The sequence below is a fragment of the Hakea prostrata genome, chromosome 1 (genome assembly GCF_041222555.1).
Source record: "Hakea prostrata isolate BN-2017 chromosome 1, UWA_Hpros_2, whole genome shotgun sequence".
Lineage (NCBI taxonomy): Eukaryota > Viridiplantae > Streptophyta > Magnoliopsida > Proteales > Proteaceae > Hakea > Hakea prostrata.
In genome coordinates, this window is record NC_142600.1 from 52346558 (window position 1) to 52371319 (window position 24762).

Below are 24762 nucleotides of genomic sequence, written 5' to 3' on the forward strand. Positions count from 1 at the left end.
CTCTTCTTCTTATCTTGATCTCATGGTTTATATGGTATTACATTGATTATATCTACCCATGATTATGTTATTGTATATGTGGGAGGTTGGTTTCCTCGATACTTGATCTTCAAGACTATAGATCACACACCCGGGTATGCCAGGTAGGGTATCGGCTGGGTGGATGTGACAGGTGCGCCCACTACTTGTATTGAATTATCACAAACACATTAAGTTAGTAATAAATACTACATACTTAATATTCATGGTATAAATGTATAAGAAGTTAAGAACTTATTAAATCAAATAGTAGAGAGAGAAAAAAAATACTTACTTTGATCTAACCCATCGAACCACTCCTCTTGCTGCAAACATGGATCTCAAGCCCACCTTCCTTTCCTTAATGCTGCTGAGAGCGATGAAATTCGTGGCGAAATCTCATAGGACCGGGTCATAGTAGCTCACCCTTGCATGCTTGCCTCATCATATCCAGAGCATCAATATGACTATAGATGAAATTTGTTACCTGCCTGGCCCTCTCCACTGTGCTCTGGATAATATTAATCTTACCGATGTCCTTTAACATGAAGTCGATACAGTGAGCTGCGTAGGGTGTCCAATATAGATTATATCCAGATGTATTCATCAGTACCTCACCTGTCTTCTTGAAGTTGGAGCCATTGTCGGTGACAATTTGCACCATATTATTCTCCCCAACCTCATCAATAACATCCTGCAGGAGTCTAAGTATATACCTGTGGTCTTTTGTTTTCCCAATAGCATCCACAGATTTTTTAAAAATGGTCCTCCTATCACAATACATTATAAAGTTGATGATAGACTTTCTTGTCGGACTGGTCCATCCACCACACATAATGGTCATCCAAATGACCCCCACATCTATCTCAAACCACTAATGTACTCCTGCAACTCCTCCTTCTCCTCAATCAGTAAGGTGGTCATCACCTCTTTAGAGGTGGACCAACATATCCAGGAGTTGCATCGGCAATAGTGTCAATCATATTTTCCTATAATAAGGACCTTGTGCAATGTTTGCTGGAACCGAACTGTAGTACATCCACTTCGACACTGCCTTCTTCACTTTCTTAGCCCTGCTCTAGGATAGGATCCCTTCTCTGTGGATAGTCACGTGGTCCCCATAGATTTGATGTACCCTTTGACTCTGTGATCGACTAAACATACCACGTATACCACACCTGTCCCTAGATCCAGATGCTCCAGCCCCTTATCCAGATTCTCCAACCCCTAATACAGCCCCTGCAGGCCTAAAGGGACCAGTTCCTATAAATCTAGCTTTGGCCCTATCCTCCTCCTGGTACTGCATCTCCCTATTCTCAACCATCACTCGTCTAATGTCCCTCCTGCTCTCTGATATCAACGGGATCAACATCTCGATCGAACCTTGAATCAACTTATAAGATGATGGTGCCCGCACTGCCTCATCCAATGCATCATTCACCCTCCTCTTCTCTTGTTTCTTCTTCCCCTTTTCATTCTCCATCTTTCTAACTGCCTTCATGATATCAACATTCACCTTAGTGCACATGGCCACATCCTTTGAACTACCAATGATGTGAGCCTTAAACCTACTTATGCCACCTGATTTCAACTCCTTATCACAGAAGTTGCATTTTGTTTTACTCTTGTTGCCATCAATAGCAACACAATACTGCCAGCAGGATCAACCCTCCCCCTCGCTGCAGGCCCAGCTCCCTGTGGCTATGGTTGTCCCTGTCTCCAGCCCTGCTATACTCCTTGTGAACCTGCTCCTCTCCCACTGCTAGACATGATAACTGTTGCAACGCAAATGATTGTATAAACAATTAAACAATACCAATATAATAATTTAAATAATATTTTAAAAAATTTCTACAAAAGAAAAGGCTACCATATCAAAATCGACAATGAAACCACACAAGTAGCACTTGAAAATAATTATATAGGTATTCCATATTTTTCTCTAATTTTCAAAATCATTTCCCTTATTTGTTCCTAATTTTTTATTTTTATTTTTATAATTACCAGAAAAAGACTACGTGTAGATGCACGTGGTGTAGTGCTGTTTTGTTGAGGTTGTGATTATTATGTTGGCATCGAATGTAAATTTTTAATCTTTGTGCTTAACAAGCATCTTCCTGTTTAAACATTACAAAATATGACTCATTTTAAACGTTTCAAATGGTGTTGAACGAGTAACGTGTAAACCATGTGATACCTCGATCGTTTAATATCGGAATGGAATGGCTTTGTAATTCTCATAGAGTAATTTCCAATGCGCATTGAATTTGTTAGGATTTATATGAGTAATTGTAAACGTAAATCTGAATATTTGATTGGATTTTATTCATTGTATTCTTTTAATTTCTTAATATCTTTCGCGTTCATTTTTTTTTTCCCCGATTGTACAAGAAGAAGGAAATAAAGCCGAGAAACTCCAGCCAACGTCAGCCTGTCGTTGATGTCATTGTTCCTATCATTAATTTTGCGCAAAAGGGACATGGAATAGTAGAGGGAGCTAGTGGTGATCCATGGAATTGTGATCCATGAGATGGGGCATTGAAAATGATTAGTGGAATAGGGATAAGATGGTTGAGTTTAGCTGTGACATCCAGCCCAAACCTAGCCCGGGATACCCTATTTGTTTTGGGATAAAGAAAGACTTGTTTAATGTTAGACCTTGAAGTTGGACCTTGATTTCAATGTTGTTATCCTTGAAAGCCTTAGGAGGCCATATTCGGCCTTATCCTTACCCTGACCCGGCCCGGAATTTGTATTGTCTGTTGATCCAATGACCCGAAGTGGTGGGAAAAGTCCTTGTATACCCTTTTGGTTGATGATTTGGTGTCGGAGCCCAAGCCCATGGACATTGACGATGATGCCCCTCACTTGAGAGCGTTGTCAGTGTTAGTTTTGAATCTGCGCACCGAAGAGGGGTGAATTAGTTGGTAGACCTAATGAACACCTGTGCACAATCAAAAAGTATTTCCCGAAACTAGACTTCTTGATGGACTTGTAGGAGAAAACCCCACCCAATTTGACCCCATATAGCCCTCCAAATCCCTGTCCGAAGTTGCTGAACTATGTCTGGCAAATCCTGCTTGCGCATCGAAGAAGGTGAGCTTAGTTGGTAGACCTAATGAACTCCCATGCTTGATCCAAAGGTATTTCTGGAAACTAGACTTCTTTATTGACTTGTAGGAGAAAACCTCACTCAATTTGACCTTGTATAGCCTTCCGAATCCCTGTTCGAAGTTGCTGAACTATTCCTGAGAATTCTGTTGAAACTGCTGTTGGTCGATACTATCAACCAAAGGTATCGACCAAAACAAGCCCAGAATCGTGAAAAAGATGCTGTTTGGATATTCCTTTGTCCTTTTAAGTGAAACCTCGAACCTAAATCATTATTTCACTCATTTCAACATCTGAGAACGTGGGAAAGCTCCTCTAAGCCTCCTCCTTGGCTTGGGTGATGATCTTCTACAAGAATCATTGTTTCTCTTCTCTAATCTCTTCTCCAAGGTATGTAATCTCTCACTCTCTCTCTAATCTACTTCTACCTCATCTTGTTCTTGCTACTGAGTTCGTGAAGAAGGTGCTGCAACCTTGCAACCACCTCTTCTACAAGCTCTCTTGGGTTGATTAAACCTCTCTTCATTCCTTCCATGCTATGTTTCTTATACTTGATATTCTTGCTTTCTTATTTTGATTTCCTCTTCATGGAAACATGAGTTCATATTCTTAATCTGATTTTCTTTAGCAAATAGGTCTGATTATATGTTAGTAATTGTCTATATTCTGCTGCTCATCATTCTATTGATTAAATTCCTAAGTTCTCTTGCAATTTCAATTGATTCCATTGAAGAACATGATTCTTGCAAGTTTACACCTAGGACCTCAATTTGGGGGTTTTCAATTTGACCATTGGATCATGTTAATTCTTGCTACGTAGTCTCCTGCTACTGTTCTTAAGCATCCCTCCAAGTTTCATACCGATCCGAGACCCGGAAGACCAATTTTGAGCCAAAACCCAAAGAAATAGCCAATGCCATGATTAACAACTCTTGAACTTGATATGCCAATTTGGGGATTTCTAATTTGACCATTGGATGATGTTAATTCTTTGATAATTAGTGTCTCTATATTGTGTTTGAACTGTTCCCCAAGTTTCGTATCGATCCGAGACCCGAAAGACCAATTTTGAGCCAAAACCCAAAAAGCCAGCTTGCTGTCCGAAATTCTTTTGGTCGATGCCTATTGGTCGATACTATCGACCCAATGTATCGACCAACAAGGTTGCTGTCAGAAACTTTTTCCCAGTTTTGATCCATTCGATCTTCGATTGTTTTGATTTCTTCTCTAATCCTTCATGTATGTTTGTTTAGGGTTTTAAGACTATAATTGGACCATTCTCTTGTGACTTCGGATCATCTTCTTCACAATTTGAGGTAAGGATGGTTATTGCCATATAACATAGACTGTATGACTTTTACACTGCTATTGGTAACTTAGTAGACTTAACTTATTAATTGATTTTAGACATCATATGACTACTGTAGTTACCTTATGATAGTAACACCATGCTTAATTACTTGATTTATCATGTTTACTTATTCTTGTCATTTATTTATATACTGTATTATGAGATGTTATGACATGTTTTCAATATGATAATGTATTGTTGATATGTAATGGATGGAAATAAGCATGTGATTGCTTAGGTATGATTTGGGATTGGGGAGTGCCCTACTGGTACTTCTGTCCTTGGACATCGGAGGGAATAGTATGGGATGTTCTCCAAAGATGCCCATCGACACTTTCCTGGATCATTGGATGACATACATAGGACTTGTCTAGATGTATGGCTAGGATGCCCCTGTCATATCAGACCCGAATCGGAAGGGCATTGAGACCGAACGACCCGTGGTAGTAGTGTGGATTTGTGGGCGCTCAAGACCGGTAACCACTCCGTGAGAGGACATAAATTGCATTGCGGATACCCGGAAGGGGCCATTTATTGGTAAGGTTGCAAATGGCTAGACTTGGGCTCACGGGCACTCAAGACCGGTGAAATGATCCGTGAGGGGACGTGAGAGCTTCCCGTTTACCATTTGTGGATGACCAATAGGGTTGATGAGTCCGGTGAGTATTATCCGTGACTCTAGTGTGAAGGATACCGGAAAGGATCCCGAGAGGGGAGGAATGGACGTATCTGGAACTGACATGATATGACTAAGTAGATGACTTGCATTGGGCTAGGCTTTACTTTGACATGCACCAATACTTAGACCAAATGGTGATGTGAGAGAGTGGTGACCGAAACCCCCAACCATGGATTTGTCCGAGAGGGATGCAGGACCCAACTTTCCCCCCGGTGATGAGTGACTGAGACTACCTAAAGAAGTATGGTGCTATGACTTAAAGCATGTCTACCATAGAGACCAGCATACTTAGAGTTAGAATCATATTTGCATCTTATGTCTCATATCATCTGCATCAGTTCATGATTGATATCATATGGCTTATGTATTATGGAATAACTTTCCTTGCTGAGTTCTTTTGAACTCACTCCTTTTTGCAACATATTTTGTTAGACTTTTCTGCAGTACTCCTCTACCGTTGGACTCGTGACGGTCAACACTTTGAGGACTAAGTTGGTGACTCATACCACTTTGGCTACGGTGACTACATCGGTGAAGGCTATCGGTTCAAGACTCATATTTGTCGGGAGTAGATCCGGCTCGGCTTAGTTTCTTATGATTATGTTATTGAGGAGACATTGTATAAGTTAGAAGAAATTGTAACTAAGTTGCTTACCTTTTTATTTTCCTTCTTTGGAGATTTGGTTGTAACCTTTACCTTATTTCGATCTACCTTCCGCACAGTTGTCTTTTGATTTGATACTTGTTATTCCGCACTCTGATGTTCGTTGTGATCCTTCTGTGATCATTTCTTAACTTTTATTATTAGATTACTTGAATACTATAAATTGTTCTTGCTTTTGATTATATTATTGTGATAAGTGGATATGATCGTTCCTAAACTGGATCTGTTGGGCTGTGGATCACTCCCGAGTAACCCAGATAGGGTACCCCCCCCCCCACTTAGGCCGGGGGGGGCCATAACCACCCTTCCCCCCCCACAAAGGGCGAAAAAAAAGGGGGGGCCCCCCCCCACAACCCGACCCCCCCCCCCCCCTTAAAAAAAAAAGGGCGGTCCCGATACAATCGTTAGGCCTGTAATACCATGTTCTCTGTTTTGAATCATCAACCTAGTTCCACCATACCATACCCATATCTATGAACCTCGAGCATACCTATGATTTAATGAAATTTTTTATTGATAAATTCAGTGTATTTTATATTAATAAATGTCACGGTAGTCATACTGTTAGAATAATAATAGTAGGAAAAAGAATTCAGATAAGAAAAGTTGACATGGAATACAGTAAATAACATGGCATTGAATAAAATAACATACATTTATTGGAATTGAATTTCTTTACATCTTACAGGGATGGAATCAATTAATTGCTTATTCAGTATATACGGAAGTTTGTAACTCACTTTAGGAAGCTTTAGGTGGGCCAAAATTGTTCCTCTTCTATGATAACGGGTATGAAATCCTAAAGAAGCATATGAAGCCTTCTTTGCAATCAGGGAGACATACTCTGTAAAAAAACCTTTTACAAGATTTTTATAACTTCCATTTGTACTTTCTTTTTTCCATAGTGATTCTAGAGTGGCCTTCTCAGTTGGTGTAGGTAACACAGATCTAAGGGTCATATATTTTTGTATATCACTTAGTAAGCCACCTTCCCATACTATATGTTGCAAATTTTCATTAAATTTTCTAATAAAATTTGCTAGACAAACTAAATCATCTGCTTTTTTATCTGGAATCATCTTTAGGCGGAGCAAATTACCAATCATTCCATTGACCATTAGACGTTGCTGTTGAGTCCTAATGGCCTTGGGTACCCTGATACACCTTGGCATGCTTCTCTGTAAAAGAAACCGAGAGATTAATGTGATTGTCCCTTTTGTATAATAATTAAGAGTAAATTTGACAAAATAATACTAATTTAGTAGAAGTTGGGATATAACAATCATGTTTTAATCACAGCGTATGAAGAGATTGTACCCATATTCATCATTTCGATATAGCATTATTACAAACCACTTCTACAGTGTATATCATTATAGAACAATATGACGGAGAAGTGTAACATATTAGTAATTGATCATTATATGTTTGAAGAAATGACGCATGAATCAGGCTATCAGGATTAATTTTGTAGTGACAGTTGTTGGAAGGCTATCATAGTAATGAAGGAGATGATTAATGCGATCTCATAAGAGATTCAGTTGTCTTGGGAAAATGTTATATTATTGTATTATGGTTTAGATGTTAGGGTGTGTGAATTACATTTATAAATTACTAAAGGTTTGCCTCCGCTACAGATGGAGTTGTTAGATGGTCAGACAGTATTTCTATAAATTCTTTATGAATTCCTATTTTCATTTTTAAAGTTGATCAGTTATCCTATAAATATTGAACCCAAATTAACTATTCATTTACCATTTGTTGATTCCACTCTGTGTTTTGTAAATTATAAGAATGCTAACATTTCTTTTGATGTTTAGGTGATGACATTGCAATTAAGAAAATGTGAAGTTGCAGAAAGAAGGTTTATTACTCCTAAACACATCCAAAATGGTTTTGGAACGTTGGTTATTGATAATTAACTTATTCAATGGGCCAATTTGCGTTAGACACAATAGGCACAGATGAAGGAAGAATGTAGGTTACAGATACCTTTTACATTTGAGACCAGTAGTTTAGGCATTCTAGAGATGGGTGTTTGCTGTTTTGCAAAGTACTTCTGACAGTCATGATATAATGATAGCTGTTGGAGTAGTTAGGTGAAGTTCCATTTCAGTGATAATTGTTATTTGTGCCGTTCTCCATGTCTGCTAGTTGGTGGTCTCTGAGAAGTAACGGTCGTTGTCGTGGTTCCCTGCATCCAAATCGAAGATGTGTTGGTTAAGTTATCTGCTTGTTAATATTGTTATGTAAAACTTGTTACATTTGGGTTTGGGGTTGTTGTTTGAATAAGAAACGTACTCAGTTGGTAGTAACACCTCTTTGTAAACCACGTTCTTCGTGCAGCATTTGTCCTCCTTTCTTCTAGTTGATTTATTTAGTAAGACCTTTGTTGTTGCCATTGAGATACCTCTTGATAGTGCAACATATAGTTGTCCATGTGAGAATACTGGTTGGGGTAGATAAATCCCTACGTATGGAATTGTCTGTCCTTGGGATTTGTTTATAGTCATTGCAAAACATAGCCTTATAGGAAATTGTTCCCTTCGTAAATGGAATGGGTACCTTTCATTTTCAGCCGGGCATAATGGTATTCTTGGTAGGGGCACAAGAGTGCCTGTAAATTGTCCTGTTGTAATCTCAGCTAGTATTAAATTTGGCCTGAAGTCTCTGCAGATTAATCTGGTGCCATTGCATTCCCCATGTGCTGGATCCAGATTGCGGAGCAACATTATTGGGCAGCTTCTCTTGAGGACCAATTTATGTGGAGGAAGGCCATTAGGAGCTAGTGAGTTTAGGAACTCTTGTGGGTAATGTGTTTCTGCATCATCCGCCGCTGTGTCAAAGCTGTAGTATATTACTGCATCACCTGGGAATTGGTGAATAAGTTTCTCATTTATCCGATCGACCAATTCATTTTTGGTTGCCAAGATTGCTCGATTCTTAATGTATGTGACTGACTGTGCATCATGCTGCAGCGATGGGAACATTACTTTTATTAGCTCATCTTCATCTGAAGCTTCTTCTGAATGTTGTACCAGCATCTCATTTGGTATGTTAATTAGGCCATCTGAATGACTTCCTTCTTCCCCATTCCCCACCCTCAATAGGAAGTTGCTGAAGTTTTGGTCTGTTCTTGCTCTCATGTTAGTTCGAAGTTGTATCTTCATCATCTTGTGCCACAAATACGACTTCACTAAGCTTGCATCTACTTGTTCTGCTTTGGTTGCCCGAGGTACTACTGGTAGTACTTGTCGAAAATCACCTCCGAATACAAATGTTTTCCCTCCAAAAGTGTTTTTGCTGCCCAAAATGTCTTGGAATGTCCGATCTACTGCTTCTATTGCTTGTCGCTTAGCCATGGGTGCTTCATCCCAAATAATTAGCTTTGCTTGACGAATCAACTCTGCTGTGCTGCTTTGTTTAGAGAAGTTACACATAGTTGTATCATTGATATTTATGGGTATTTTAAATCTTGAGTGTGCTGTTCTACCCCCTGGCATTATGGCAGCAGCTACTCCTGATGTCGCAGTAGCAATTTGTCCCTTTGATCTTATGGTTGCTAGAAGAGCTCTATATAAGTAAGTTTTCCCTGTGCCTCCTGGACCATCGATGAAGAATATGGCATTCTTGTTGTGTTCCACATGCTGTAGAATTAATGTATAAGCTGCCTTCTGTTCAGAGTTGAGGTTTTTGGGAGCTTCATAGTCTTCTGCTGGTATTTGTAGAGCATATTCATCTCTGATTTCCTTTGCTTTGTCTTGGGTAGGTTGTTCTTCGAACAATGGCAGGTCATAGTCTTTGATGTTTTTGCTCGTGCTTTGTAGGTGGTCATGTATATCTTTGTATGCTAGCATGATGTGGTTAGGCAAGACATTCTGATTCTTATAGTCCTCAGACATAGCTTCTATGTTTTCATCCCATAACCTCCTGACATTTGCTGGTTCACAGTACACAAGTATTAGTGCAAAAAGCTTTCGAATTACTGTTGGCATCTGGAAATGTGTTGCTTCTATAAGACATTCCGATATTGCATCATCACTTTTAAGAAGACCTCTTCTTTGGGCTGCCTCTTTAAAGCTATGATATTCTATGCCGTTGATGCATAGGAGGTCTTCGAATGAGGTGGGGCCTTTGATGTGATTTAGGAGTAGCCTTAGATAGAATCGTTCACCTTCTATAGGATTGGCTGAATTGACACGACCAATTGATTCTTGTAGCTTCCTTGGTGACCAACATTTGCCTTGTTTGTTCCACACATAATGCTTGGGTATGTCTTTGTAGAGAAGCTGCCTTGCTACTTCAGAGATTTTATTAAGGTTGAAGAACTCCGTAAGCATTGTTTTGGCGGTGTTATCTAATTGAATTACATTTTGTAGGTTATTGTTTCCCCAGTAACATACCATTTGTTTATTTGGTAAATGTAACTGCAAATTCATAACATGAGGATACATCTCATTTAGGTTGAACTCAAAGATTCGCCATATTGCTTCTTTTGCAGAGACCCATCTTCCATCTCTGAATTGGCTGATTTCATCCACTTGATTGTCCCCGTTCTCATTTATCATTGAGAATGCTATCCTGTCATGACCCTTATACACATATTTATAGAGATATTTCACTGCCTTTAGTCCAGAGCAAATTTCGACGTTGATGTGACAATCATATCTTGTAAGAAGGTATGGATTATAGGGGACTACCCACCTATTGTCCAACATTTGTCTGCGTACCCTCTCTTGTGTCCCAGTATTTCTTCTCCTGTATATGGGGTATGAGTCTCGTCCTTGGATTGTGTGCTCTGTGAATGGACGGGGATATCGGTTCCGGCATACTCCATTTCTCATACATGCATTCTTGCTGTTTAAAACTCCACATGGGTCGTGCATCATGTGTTTGATGACTTTATTGTATAACTCTGGGTACCTATTTTTTTCTGGTATCTCTGCCGACACAATTGTATCAAATTGATCGGCACTTGTGAGCTTGTAATCCTTCTGTAGGATCACTAATATATGTGCATGTGGTAGACCCCTTTTCTGGAACTCTACAACATGAACATGTGCTGCGACTTTCCCCAACACTGATTTCTTGAAGACTTGATCTTTGAAGTCTTGTAGCTTCGCTCTGAAAACCCTTGCTGTAAGATCTGGCCGGTCTTGTGGAAGTTGTCCTGGGTGCAATTCTTTTAATATCTCTTTCCATTCTGGGTTGCATGTCATAGTAATGAAGAGATCCGGCTTTCCAAACTGTTGTACTAAGGCCATCGCGTCGAAATACCTTTTCCGCATATCTCTTGGGCCTCCAATAAAAGATGCTGGTAGGACAATTCTTTTGCCTACTTGTTCTCCTCTTGTCTCTCCAGCTAAAATGCTATCTACAATTCCTTGGTAAAGTTCAGCACGAATATTTGTTTGTCCTGAACGGTAGTAATCCAATCTTGTTGCTTCTATTTTTATGTACATGTCAACGACGAATTGATGCAGTAGACGCCCGCATGTAAAAGAATTGAATGGTTAGCATCATTGATCTGTAGCTTTTGGCAATAGTAAGCTCTTGGTGATACCATGTTTCTTTTATTCTCATTGAATCCTGCATTTCAGAATAAAAAGTTATTAGTCTGTATCTCTTAAGTTGGTGTCATTTTGGCACTCCTCCCTTTTAATTCATACCTTCGTTGTCATCAGTTTCGCTATTGAATAATGCTTCTTCTGTACTTATCTCATTTTCTACTGCATAGGTTTGACAATTTTTCCTGATTTTTCTATGCCAACCAACTTCTCCATTTGGGAATAGCAATGGGTATTGTAAGGCGTCATAACAACCATAGTAATGTCGCACTTGATGTGTCTTCCCTGAGTGGCCATGGATAATGATGTCGCATTTCTGATGTGTGTTTGGGTTGTTCCCTTCTTCCCATATTGCTCCAACTTGGTCCATTGTTGGTGCATTGTATACTCTCTGGTCCATTTGTACGTCGCTTCTAATCATTATCTCATGGCTCTCCAATGACGGCACGTCCTTGAGGCTTCTAAAAAACTTGCTATAAGGGTTGGTATTAAGTATCCACATTAGCTTTTGTACCATTGGCTCCTTGAGATGAGATGATTCTATAATTTTCATTCTGTTGTCCAATTCATGATCGGTGTCATAAAAGTACAGCTGCAAGTAACGTGGTCTGTTGTCGCTGTGAATTGCAATTGGCGGAAGCTCATGGTAGACTTGCCCTTGGGCTCTGAATGTGTAAACGCCTTGTTTTGCATTTGCCAGTTGCTTGTCAAGTCGTACCCCAAAGGATGTGAATGAAAATATGCTATTGTATGCTCGTATGTATCTTCTGAATTGTGTAGCTTCTTCAATTTGGGATGTGAATAGTGGTACAGCTCGTCTGGAACTATTGTTGGTGGCAGAATCACAGTCCCATTTGAGCAGCAGAATGAAGGTGGCTCATGTTCTAATTTTTGGGATCCACAATATGTACATTTTTCAACTCTTTGTAACACATGTAACTCTGAGCATTGAGGTTCCATATCTGCAGTGTAATATAGAGTTTGTTAATATGTTGGTTTCATTTATGTGTATTTTGTTCGGAATGTGTATAACACTTTTTATATAGTTATCGGTCTTACTATCTTCTAGTATAGGCTGTTCTGTGGTTTCCCCTGGGTTTGTTTGCACTCTAATGGTTTTCGTCATCTGCGCTTTGAGCAACCATTTTTCCCTGCGCTTCACAGTTCCTGAGTGTTGACCTGTTTTTAATAACTGAGTTAAATACTTATTTGTTTTCCACATTAAAAAGTTGCTATTCAAATATACAATTGTATGCTTTGTTCAACCTTCATTTGTCTGTGGTGGATCGATGATTTGCAGATCTTGCCCTCTCTGTTGTAATTCCAGCCTCCTTCGCTTTCTGTTTTCGTTTACCCTTTGTTTTTGTGCTGTTGTCAGCGGATTCCTGGTGGGCATTTTTGGTTTGGTATATTGTTCTACTCCTGTGTGAAGAATGAGTGTTTTATTCATGTGTGCATAATGAGTAAGTAGCATTTAGTTATACAGGTAGCAATCCAAAATGAGTATTTGATTCACATATGCAGAGAGAGAAAATTCATTTATTTATACAAGTAGTGCAGAGTGTGTGGTTTATTGATGTGTACAGCAAGAGTAGAAGTCTTTATTTCTATCTGTATTTTTATTATAAAGTGTGAGTTGTTGGTTGTTACCTGTAGTGTGTTGTTTTCTTCCCTTTTTGTAAATGTATTACTAAGCCAGTCTCTGAAATTCCAGTGCCTTTTGTTTGTTTTTGACTTCTGTTGGTGTTTTGGCAGCTGGGATTGTGAGATGTTGTACCTGTAATGAATTTTTAAAAATTTAATTTTATTGAATTCATGGATGCACAAAATATCGATGTAATTGAATAGTGAAATGTAAATTTTTTGTTAATACCTTTGAGACGTTGGTTTGCTGCTGGTTTTTGTTTTCTGCTTCGTTTCTTTTTTCTTTCTTCTAGTTTCTGCGGGTGTGGGTGCATCAGTGACATTCCGTGTTGTTATTCCGAATTTGATAGGCTTGTGTTTGGTCTTCATTTTTAGAGGCGCCGTTCTGGAGGGTCGTTTCTTTACGTATGTTTATGGTTGTCTCGATCGAATGACCGGTTGTTCATGGGTTCGGTGTCAGGTTTTCTCGGTTGTTTAATATTCTAAGTTTTAGTTATTGATAGTGTTTTTCCGGGGTGTATGTTGTTTTAATCGCAGGAGTGTTGCAGTTCGTAATGGTGGATTTCATGTTTTGGGCGTCAATGTTGCAGGTTATTTTTAATGGCGGTTTACAGGGAGTCGGAAGTGACGTTTGGTAGTTTTTTTTTGTTTTTTTTATTTGCTTCCCGATTCCTTATTGTTTGAAGATGTTTCATTTTATTCTTTTTTGGTTTTCCGTGTATATTTTTATAAATCTCTAGGGTCGCAAGATGCTTTTTCTATTTTATTTTCCTTTGTCTTATTCTAGTTATGTTGTATCGTGGGCTTTTGAAATAGTTATGAGAGTGATAGTGGGAGTTTTATTGAGTTGCGTGTTTGTTATTTATTTTGTTTGTTAGGTTTTGTTAAATCAGGTATGAGTTGTTTCCTTCTCTACTCTGTCGGCTTTGTTGATTTAGGGCTTTTTGTATGTTTGTTTCCGGTGGTTGCTTCTTATTCTTCGAATTAGTATGGCTATTCGTTGATTCAGGGTGTAGTCACACACAGGATCTTGGTAACTGTTGGGGGTGCCGGCGCTAGGTTTTTTTTTTTTTGGGTTTTCGAAGCCTCAATGGTAAGCACTCCGTGATTTTAATCCAGCTGAGGAGGGACAGACATGAATCTAGCATTTGTGGCAAGCGTTGTAGACTGGTTGCTATGAGCCAGTGTTGTGGCACGCTCGGTTGCTTGTGACGATAGTGTTGTGTTGTAATCTCGGCCCGATTCTCTCCTTCAACGTTTGCAATTTAAACACGGTAAGCCCAAGGTAAGGGAAATTCGTGTTTCACTAATACATCGAATATGTGGTGTGTTTGTTAGTCTTTCTAGGGATTTTAGCAGCTCACTTCTGTTGTGATTTTGTTAGTTTTTTCCCACCCATTATTCTTTGTTGATTTTGTGTTTTTCGCGTCTTTCTTACCGGCGGCCGGCAAAATCCAATACACCCCTGTCCATTTGTTGAAGCAATTTATGGGACTGTCCTTGTGGTTGCCAATTATGAAGTAGTCTTATGTTAGTGTCTTGGTAGAATCTAGCCACGAAATTTTAGAACAACGTTTTGAATATATTAGATTTGATTCCATTATGTATGTGCAACTTTTCATGATAACATGGTCACAATGCTCTAATTAGATTGATTTAGATAGGTGACGCTGCCATTTCGTTGTGCAGGGAAACTTACATGTTGCAAGCGTATTTGGTGGTAAAGATAGTCTGGAGCTTCGAGTACCTGAAATAACTGCTGATCTCAAAAGCCTTCTATAACTGTTGAACCTTTGTTGGTTTTTCTCAAACAAACCCTTCCCATTATTTTTGGAGGAGACAGGGTACTCTCAAGAAGATGTTCTACTTCAGGAACCAAAGGCAGGAGTGAGTACGTTTAGATTTCAATCCAAATATTACTTGCTCTTCTTCAGGCAAGGTGGGATCAAAGGGGTTGTGTACTACTTAATATAAATGGTCATACAGGTCACCTTTGTTTGAATCATAGAATGTTTTGGTAGTGGTTATTGATCTGGAACAGCCTTCAGTGATTGTTAGAGAAAATTGTTAGTTGATAGTCTGGGTTAATAAACTTGTGCTTTAGAGCGGGCATCCATTGTTCTGTTCGAATTGTACAAGTAGTATTTTCCTCTGTTTCCAATTATTATGAAGAAGTTCATTCATAGGTTGCTGATATATTTTAAACCTAAATTCTAACATGGCATCCACCATAATGTTTTTATGTTTCAGTTATGGTATGTTTGTTCAATGTTAAAAAGTTTTGCCTAAATTGGATGGTTGTTCTCGCATGAAATAGATACTAATTTCCCATGACCTGGGGAGGTCAGATTATTAGATCAACACATCTAAGATATAGTTTATTTGAATGAATCTTAAAATTATGTTTGTGCATCGATTGTAGTGCCTTTTGTGATGTAGTTTCAAACCTGTAAGAGGTTACTTGACATTCTTCTCCATGGTTCCAAAGGAAGCTACTGCTATAGTTCAACTTGTTAAATTTGATGGTCCAATTGGTGCCTCCGTTTTTCTACTGTCCTCCCGTTTGAAAACTCATTTATTTGGATCAGGGAAGTATTAGAGGTATGCTTTAAATTACTACTTGAAGTGAGATCAATTTTAATAGGTGACTATTGGAGTTGGAATCATTTTCTATGCCTGGGTTACTCCTTTTTATTAATTCTACATTTCTTTGTTGCCAATGGAGAAGATAAGTCATTCAGATATAGTTTATCTTCCATTGTGTTGTTGCCAATAGTGAAGATATGAGCTGATTTTTCTGTGTATGTCCGTTTTTTATGTTTTTTTCTCTATTATTTGAGTGGTATAAATTTAGGTTTGATGATGAAGTAGATATTATTCCCAGTTGGAGGAATGTGTTAGTTGCTGAATATTAAAGCATGAGCATATATCTTCCCTGGAGGTAGCGTTGGAGATTTATCCCCATACAATCAGTTATCCAAGTTTCTTTTGATATCCAAAATTCCACCATAGGTGAAAGGAATCAAATATGTAATTTCCACCTGATCATGGCTAAGCCTATGGGAATTCAAACGATCTCAATAGTCAAAGCCAAACTAAGAAACTCTAAATATTTTTAAAATAGATTCCCAAAATTTCTAATTGTCATTGAGTGGTAGCAACCATCGAAATGGGATCAATCAATTGAGTTGTCTGGCTGAAAGGGCCATGCATCTTTCTCCTTGCATGGCAATTTCCAAGACCCAATGGCCGGTCGCCAACTTGGACTGGTAAGCTGTTCAGCAAGTGTAGAAGCTCTAGAAAGAAGTAAACAGGGAATATTTTCAGTTTTATTCACAAATCTGAGCACTAACTGAGCTCCTAAACAGGCAACTGTACAGTTAAATCATGTTCAGCCATGCAACTCTATTAAAGCCATGTAGCTGTCAACCCCAAAGCCATACATATATTCCCACAACTTTTGGATTCTTCATCGTACAACTTTTTCTTTTAGTTCCTTTGACCCTCCAATATTGGTATTCCCTCACTTCAAGGAAACAGCCCTGAAAGTATCATCTGTATCGACATTGTCTCTAGATCTTCCAACTCGGTTAGAAGTCAGAACCAGACCCAAGGGGGGGGGATTGCTACTGGTATATCTGATATACTACAAGGAGCAAACATATAATATTTTCAGATTTATTTTACTTTCTGTTGCTTTCTTCTATTTGTCCTTGTTGAAGTTCCATCCTCATAAACCCTCTCTTGAACTCCTACTTTAAGGAAGAACATCAATTTGCTTAAAATAAGAAGCTGGGCTTTTTTACATTTCTTGCCCTTTTACATTGCTCTATTCCATCACCACATTCATTTTTATCCATTTAATAAGAAGCTGGCCTTTTTTAAATTAAGAACTGAATTGCTCTACTGGTATGGTCTCATGTTGGTTTGTCGTGTATTCATTATTAGCCTTCACTGCTAACATATTATGTAGGTAGACATCGTGGATCGTATTATTCATGTATTCTTTCTATTGCATATCACATTCGATAGATATGTGGTTTGAATTTCAGCTCCCGTCTGTCTGTCAGCAAAGAGGGAGTGAATAGAAGCAACACTGAAGTTGCTTCTAGATTATAAATTTCTAACCATTTATTAATGTGGTGTATGACCTCGGAAGGTGTGTTGCATGAATTGTATGCTTTTCATATATGTGAATGTTAGGCCTAAGTTTATTAAAAAGGGTGTTGGACTTGTACATTAAAAGTTGGATACAAAGTTGTCACTGCTAGGAAGGGGGGTATCACTGCTAAATCTTTCTTTTCTTCGCTGCTCGCTTTGTGTCTGCAGTAGAGGGTGATGCTTCGTTGTTGACTTCTATAACATGGTCCGCCACTATTTTCTTCGATATCCTGCTTTGTTCATTAACTCGGCTCATCTTGAAGAAGAATCGACATGCTTTGGTGATGCAGCTCTGCAACTTTTCTTCATGTTGTTGGGAGTCCAATTTTAGGAGGAGGGCTATAATTTATTTTTTTTGGCTTCCTTTCTTATAAAAGAACCTTATTTATTGAAGAGGGTTACGGGAAGTGGGTGTCGAGTTATTGTGTTTTAGAGTTTACCTCTTTGATGGAGTTGCAGTACTCGTTTGCTGTGCAGCCTGTTAAGTCTTCAACACCATCGAAGAGTGTTATAGTTATTGTGTCGGTTTTGTCTGTCACCCTGATTCGCAGCATGTACCTGGAATTATGGGAGATTGGGTTAGTGTTGTGTATAACATGAGTGAGTCAAATAGCATGAAATGGGCTAGAGATTAGGCAGTTGCTGTACTTTTTAATGTACTCAGCCTCTATGTTGTTGCACTTGTCGCATGATGCCTGCTGCGCTATTAGTTGAACCTTTTTGTTGCATGTTTTGCAGGCGTTACAGCATGGGTGTGCATTCTCTAGATTTTCGATCACTCCTTCCACATATAGATTTTGTGGCTGGATTTGATGCGGTTTTTGTAAGTTTTATTCCATTTTAATAATGGGGGATGTGGGGAAAAAATTAATTTTTTTTGGGGGGGGGTTAATTTTGTTGTGAGTTGCTTACCTCGAATGAGGATGTGGGGCTGGAAGTTAGATCACATATGCTGACATGCTTTGCGTTTTTGTACTTCATGTGCTGCGCTACAGTTTGAGATGTCTCCTGTATTCCCGTTGGAGTTTGAGTCCTGCATGGTGTTGGTAGGGGAGATTTTGTACCATTATTATGTTTTGTGTAGTTGTTGGTTCTCGGGTCTGACCTTACCATTGCTTCAACTGTTGGGTCTGTTGGATGGGTGGTTCTATTTGGATTGTTGAACCATCTGTTGTCATAATTGATGCCCCTATGTTATAACAACATAAAATTAGTCATTGGTATGCTAGTGTAATGGTATGCCAAATTTCGTTGGGTGTGTCAAGAGTAGGTGGAAGGTAGTTGATTATGTACTTACCTTGGTATGATGATGGGATCACTAAAGTGACTGCAACAACTGGCTTGTTTGGCAGTATGTTCCTTAGTTGTTGTCCTTCGTTGGTGGCATAATCACCCCATAGTGTTAAGAGTGTTGGGTCACAGCTGCAAAAGAAACAATTTGATGCAGGGAGTGGGTAGTTTGTAGAACTCATAATGTAACGATAATGTAGGTTGCTACTTGCATTAGGTCTCTGTAGTACTTGCTTGGGGCTTGCCAGTTGTATCTCTCTTTTGTATTTGTTTGCTGCACCTAGGGATGATTTTAGTGGGATTGCTTGGCCAACTTGTACGAGTACGCCGATCACATCTGCAGAACAAGGAAGCAGCTGATGGTGAGTTGCTGGTTAATTTTTTTTTTAACTACATGATGCAGTATAGAAGGTAGTTGTTGTCACTTCTTACCATATGCCCTGTCTTGGCCGACAGTTTGGGTGATGTCTTTGAGGTCAACAAAATTGTAGTTTATGCTGTATCTGGTGTGGTTCGCATGTTCTTCTTCAATTGTGGTGTGGTTGTTCAGGGATAGCTCATACCTTTCATGGATGTTCCTGTACTTTGTGTTCACACCCTTGACCATACCATTTGCTATGGTATATGTTGTTCCTTCTACCAAGCTGTTTTCGAATTTGTCAATTGTCTCGTTGAATAGCACTGCGTGGATTTTGGTACCCTGGGAATGAGGTTAAGTATATTTGTGAGCGGCTGAACCAGCTCCCATGGAATAGAGATCCGCAATGAACATGGTGCCAATTCAACATGAGTATCCGATAAAACATTAACCAACAAACAATCAGACATTCCAAATAACATGCTGCATTTGGTACAGACTCATTCACTGAAGAATTCCATTTTGTAGTCCTAAACTTGTATGAATATCAGTAATTTAGTTTGAGAATTTCAGATGTTTCTATCACTATTATAGAGCTTATATCTTATATTTGTGACTTTGTTTGATGTTATCTATATAAGAATAAGCTAGTGTTTATTATGAGTGGGCTTGTGTTTGTTCCTTCAGTTGTTATCATGTTAATTTCTGTTTGAGATTAATTGAATAAAAATCATTGTAGACATGTTATGGTTTTGTTTATTAGGTGACGTACATATGGTTGCTGGATAATTCTCACTTCATATTATGGTTTTGTTTACCTGTCCTTTCAAAAAAAATTATTATTTTTTGAATTATATCCTTTATTTGGGTTGCTGATGAGCTGTTTTGTTTTATGTGTTTCGTATTGAATGTGTGGGTTGTAGGTAGAACCAGATGAGGGGATCTCAAGAGAATTCTGGAAATAGGAAGGGAAGACATCAGTGCAAAAGAAGTTCCATTATAAATCTGATGACAACCAAATAGTAAGAATTAGTACAATTTCTAGTAGGAAGAAGCGTGGGCATTCCTCAGATGGACACTCCTCTTCAGTGAGAATGGTTGTGATTTTGATTACAGGAAATATGAGAAGAGGAGGAAAAAGGAGATGTATGATGAGAGCTCTCCCAATGAAGGGAGTGGTAGAGTCAAGAAGAGGACAAAAATAAGTATGGAAAAACCGAATTCTCTCTCTGAAAGTGAAGGCTCTAATGATTCTTCTGGTGTGAAAGAAAGATCCAAAATGGAAAGTGGGAAACATAGAGTTGAGTTACGCTCTTTCTCAGCTGTACCTGTGGGTATATTTGATCTGCAGTTGTTTTAATGTATGTGTTTTCAGTGCAGGGGATGCTCTTTTAGGCGGGGAGTATAAACTGGAGTGGATAGGGTTGCTAACCTTAGTTGCTCAATTTGGCAGTTGGTTGTTGTTTAGATATCTTGGTAGATGTGGCTGTTAGCTGTTCGTATTCAGTCTACGGCTACAAAAATTACTGGGTGAAACCCTTAGTGCATCACCCCTAAGTTTTGCGTTCCTGGTAAGAATCGAACATCATTTCTCTGGTAACCTTGAGGTTTAGTTTCAGATTTTAGTCCTCCTCTTTAATTGCCGATTGGGGTAGATGTTAGCAGTTTCCATTCAATAATTTCAGATGTTTCTATCACTGTTATAGAACCTACAGCTTATATTTGTGACTTTGTTTGATGATATCTATATAAGAATAAGCTAGGGGTGTTTATGATGAGTGGGCCTGTGTTGGTTCCTTCAGCATTTATCATGTTAATAATTTATGTCTGAGATTAATTTAGTAATAATAATTGTCGACATGTTTTGGTTTTGTTTATCAGGTGACGTACATATATTTGCTGGATAATACTTACTTTATGTTATGGTTTTGTTTACTTGTTGTTTAAAATTTTTTTTATTATCTTGTGAATTCTATCCTTTATTTGGGTTGCTGATGACTTGATCTGTTTTATGTGTTTTGTTTTGATTGTTGGGGTTGTAGGTAGAACCAGATGAGGAGAACCCAAAGAATTCTGGAAATAAGAAGGGAAGACATTAGCCCGAAAGAAGCTCTCATTATATTGATGATGACAACCAAATAGTAAGAATTAGTAGAAGTTCTAGTAGGAAGAAGCATTGGCATAAGTCAGATGAACACTGCTCTTCGGTGAGAATGGTGCTGATTTGGATGTCAGGAAATATGAGAAGTGGAGAAAGATGCAGATGTATGATGAGAGCTCTCCCGATGAAGTATTACTGATATTTTTGGTGCGAAAGAAAGACCCAAAAAGGAAAGGGGGAAACATAGAGTCAACGTGCATGATTTCTCATCTGTACCGGTGGGTATATTTAAGCTATAATTGTTTTAATGCATGTGTTTTCAGTGCAAGGAATGGTCTTTTAGACAGGAAGTAAAAACAGGAGTGGATAGGGTTGCTAACCTCTTCATTCAGGAGTATGGTTTTTTGCAGTCGGCCAGATCCCTTCACAGTGTTGTATTCGTGGATGCAACCTTTTTGAAGTACGGTAACTCTGAGTTTCCATTCTTGTTGGTGAAGTTTGAGGGAGTTGATGTTTTGCAATTCGTTCCGGTTTTTCGAGCCCTGTAGGAGATTTGTATGTTAGTGTGTGGTTCTGCTGGTTGTGCATGGTGAGTATAATAATAGGTGGAATTCCCATACCTGTGTACTGTTGGTACTCTTTGTGCTGTTGGTACTCTCCATGCGTGTGTTTGGAGTGATTTATTGGGAACTTGCAGTTGCTGGTAATGTGTAAACTTTGGGCGTCATTAATGGTGTGTTAAATTTGTTGTAGGTGGGCTCGTGGACCGTAGGGGCAGCTTGCGAAAGTCACTTCTTTTCGTTGACAGTGGCTTTTAGAGGTGTCGATTCATGGAGCAGCAAGTCACGATTGTGTTGTTTCTGAAGAGGTGTCTATTTGTGAAATTTGAGCGGAACAGCCATATGACATATGAGTAGTTTAGAATATAAATTTTGTAACTATGTGGGGTTCATTTAAAGTTTTTTGTCCCATTCATCTTTGGTAGTGGTAATTGAGTACTCATGTGTGTGGGTGGATATTTGTTTATATACAAATCGTCTTTGGGAATGGGTCTTTTAATATGTAACATTGAAGACAGTGAAGTTAAGAGTGTCGTGTTTGGGGAATAGGTTTTTGAATAATTTAGTATGAAGAAGGTTAAGTTATATATTTATGGTTGTTGGATATTTACGTATGTGTATAATGTGAAATGTGTTTTTATAATTGGATATTTAACTGTGTTGCTGCCCTCTTCAGTGAGTAAAGGTGACGGTTCGTTTTCCATTGTAGGGGGTTTTTTTTTGGGGAAACTGTTGTACGGGCGGGAGTGTAGGGGTTCAGTTCTTTGAGGAGGTGCATGTCTATTTAGGAAGGGTATTTTAGACAAAGAAAATACGTGCCACAACTTTTGCAGGTTTTCCTTTTATATAGTAGTATGATTTATATTTTATATTAATATTTTAATAAATTTTAAAAAATAAAATAATTATTTATTGGGTTGAAAAATATTTCAACTCCTTGAGTCTATAGATTAGCCCATGGAGATCCACATATATTTTTTCAATCACGATACAACACATATATCATGAAAAAAATAACCATTTTGCAATGTAGAAAAATACAATTTTTTACGCCTGAAAATAAATAAATAAATTACTTAGCGAAAAAAATTCCGACTCCGTGAGTTTGTAGATCAGCCTACTGTATTCAACATATATTAATTTCATACTCATCCAACAACATTATGACATGTATTTAAAAAAAAAAAAGAAGTTTAGAGAACAATATTTACCTCTTGGATGAAAAACTCAACAAAACACCCAGATCTGTGTAAAATCTCGTTTGATCGTCGTAAATAATGCTATACCTGTTAATAATGAAGTGAGAACTAAGGTTTTATGTCAAAGATCGAATGAAAATATGGCAAAAATGCAAAGATCTAGGAGAGAGAAGATTGGAAAAGAGCGAGAAAATTCTAGAAATGATTTGGATAATTCGACAAGAAATTGCCGAAATCCATCATTTATTGCGATATATCATCGAACTAACGAGAAAATGGTGAGATAACTTCGAATATCGGAGTTGGTTTCGGTTTGCCATGATATAGCTGAATTCGACGATATCGCATACCATGGTTGAGACCAAGGAACGAAAGTTCGGTAAATTTCGCCGGTTCGCACTTGGGTGAACTCGGCAAAATTCGCCGATGAAAAAGAGGTGACAGTTGAAATCCTCAATCTCGTTATTCATTAAATATCTTAAAATTGCTGTGGTTATCCTCAATATCCTGTCAATTAATGAAAACGAGTATTTAAATACTGAAATAACACTCTTTACAAATTTGATGGGACATCCATTACTCAATTTTCTACGCATTAAATATTTAAAAATCAAAAGCTGACAGTCCACGTGAATACAACAAACAAAATGCATTAGTTGCATCAAATGTGTTGAACAAAAATTATATTTGTTGAAGAATGAAATTCACTTTTGTTAGAGGTGTTTTTTATCCTTTCTTCACGGTGGTTGCAGACTCGTAGAGACGAAGGCTGAAGCTCGCGACGGTGGTTCCGGCTAGGCGAAGCATGCGTGGTTATTTTTAATGGTGATTCTATTGAAGAAAAACAGCGACTAAGACAGAGTGCTGGAAGATTGTTTCTCTTTTTTTTTTTTTTATTTCTTCTACTTTTGTTGTTGGTTTCTTTCAGAAGCAAGAGTGCCTGAGAAAAACCCCAACTTCTTTCACCCTATAACAAAAATTCCATTAAAAGACCAGATACTTAACATGGAGAGAGAAAAGAAGGAATAGCAGGGAAGATTTGGCGACTCCGCCGAATGGAGTTTTACTTTCGGCGAAATTTCGATCATATTTCATCATTTGCCGAAAAAAAGCGATTTTCCGATGATATAGATTATATGTCGTTTTCAGTGCACAAAAAATTTCGCTGTTTGGCGAAATGACCGAAATTCGCTGAAAGGTTGTTCCCTGGTTGAGACTATGCCTCTGCATTGTTTGAGGGGCAGGGGCGAGGTGGCATCCGCTGATGGGTTCATTGAAATATTAGTCTCATGGAGAGGGTATTAAGAAAAAGTAATACCAAAAAGGAGTTTGTACTTAATTAACTCTTACCACAGAAAAGAAAAAAAAAACCATGATTAATGACTTCTCAGCCTAACAGAATATTCATCAATTTTTTTTGGTAATGATATTTTTTTAATATTGGAATGAAATGCCCACCGCAAAGATCGAACTCATGACCTCTCCACTGAGAAGTATAATTCTTTACCACTAAACCAACCCTACATTGACTCATCATCACTTTTTTTTTTTATTCTCACTGCCCACCTCACCTCACTTGCGTTTCAGTATATTGCGTCGCTCGCCCGAGATTTCCTCCGTTATCAAATCCACTTTCTCTGGTTTTCTCGTCAGTGTACTTACCTTGGAGTCCCTTTCGTTTTATAATTAATTTCTGCTTCTTTATTGAACCGTCGCAATCTTTAAACTTCCATGGCTTCCGTAAATCCCAAAATCCTTGCATGGTATGAATGCTGAGGCGGCCTTCCCTTCCTTCCAACTAGTAGGTTTTGAGGTGAAGCTGATTTAGAACTGTGATTTTGCTGATAGTACGATATTTTCTCTTTTTTTCTTTTCTTCTCAGGGGTTCCGGAGAAGATGGTCAATTGGGTATTGGCAACAATGAAGAGAAAGAATGGGTTTGCACAGTTAAGGCCCTCGAGTCTGAGAGGGTTTGCTCTGTTGTCGCCGGCAGTAGGAACTCGCTTGCCATTTGTGAAGACGGAAAAGTTAATCGTCATAATCACTTATCTGATCCTTC

At 38.5% G+C, this 24762-nt stretch overlaps 2 protein-coding genes across 2 annotated transcripts in view; one reads left to right on the forward strand and one right to left on the reverse strand.

Annotated features, from left to right (window-relative positions):
• Positions 1–1225: 1225 nt before the first annotated feature.
• LOC149029121 (uncharacterized) lies at positions 1226–11790 on the reverse strand. The gene is made up of 5 exons (XM_089142153.1): positions 11493–11790; positions 11284–11412; positions 8211–11197; positions 1687–1793; positions 1226–1586 (listed from the first exon to the last, which is right to left on the reverse strand). Exons 1-5 carry the CDS (start codon positions 11788–11790, stop codon positions 1226–1228), a joined length of 3882 nt encoding a protein of 1293 aa, XP_088998279.1.
• Positions 11791–24115: 12325 nt separating this feature from the next.
• The window catches only part of LOC149029122 (ultraviolet-B receptor UVR8-like), a 50558-nt gene continuing 49911 nt past the window's right edge, over positions 24116–24762 (forward strand). Inside the window, exons 1-2 of the mRNA XM_089140474.1 lie at positions 24116–24466; positions 24586–24730. Coding sequence (XP_088996600.1) covers positions 24435–24466; positions 24586–24730 — 177 coding nt within the window. The 5' untranslated portion in view covers positions 24116–24434. The remainder of the gene's footprint in view (positions 24467–24585; positions 24731–24762) is intronic.

Coding starts and splice junctions, on each gene's coding strand:
- LOC149029121 (XM_089142153.1), bottom strand. CDS start 11,790: ATGGACCAGAGAGTATACAATGCACCAACAATGGACCAAGTTGGAGCA. Junction 11,413..11,492: donor CGAAACTGATGACAACGAAG/GTATGAATTAAA, acceptor TCTGAAATGCAG/GATTCAATGAGAATAAAAGA. Junction 11,198..11,283: donor CATCAATTCGTCGTTGACAT/GTACATAAAAAT, acceptor AAGGAATTGTAG/ATAGCATTTTAGCTGGAGAG.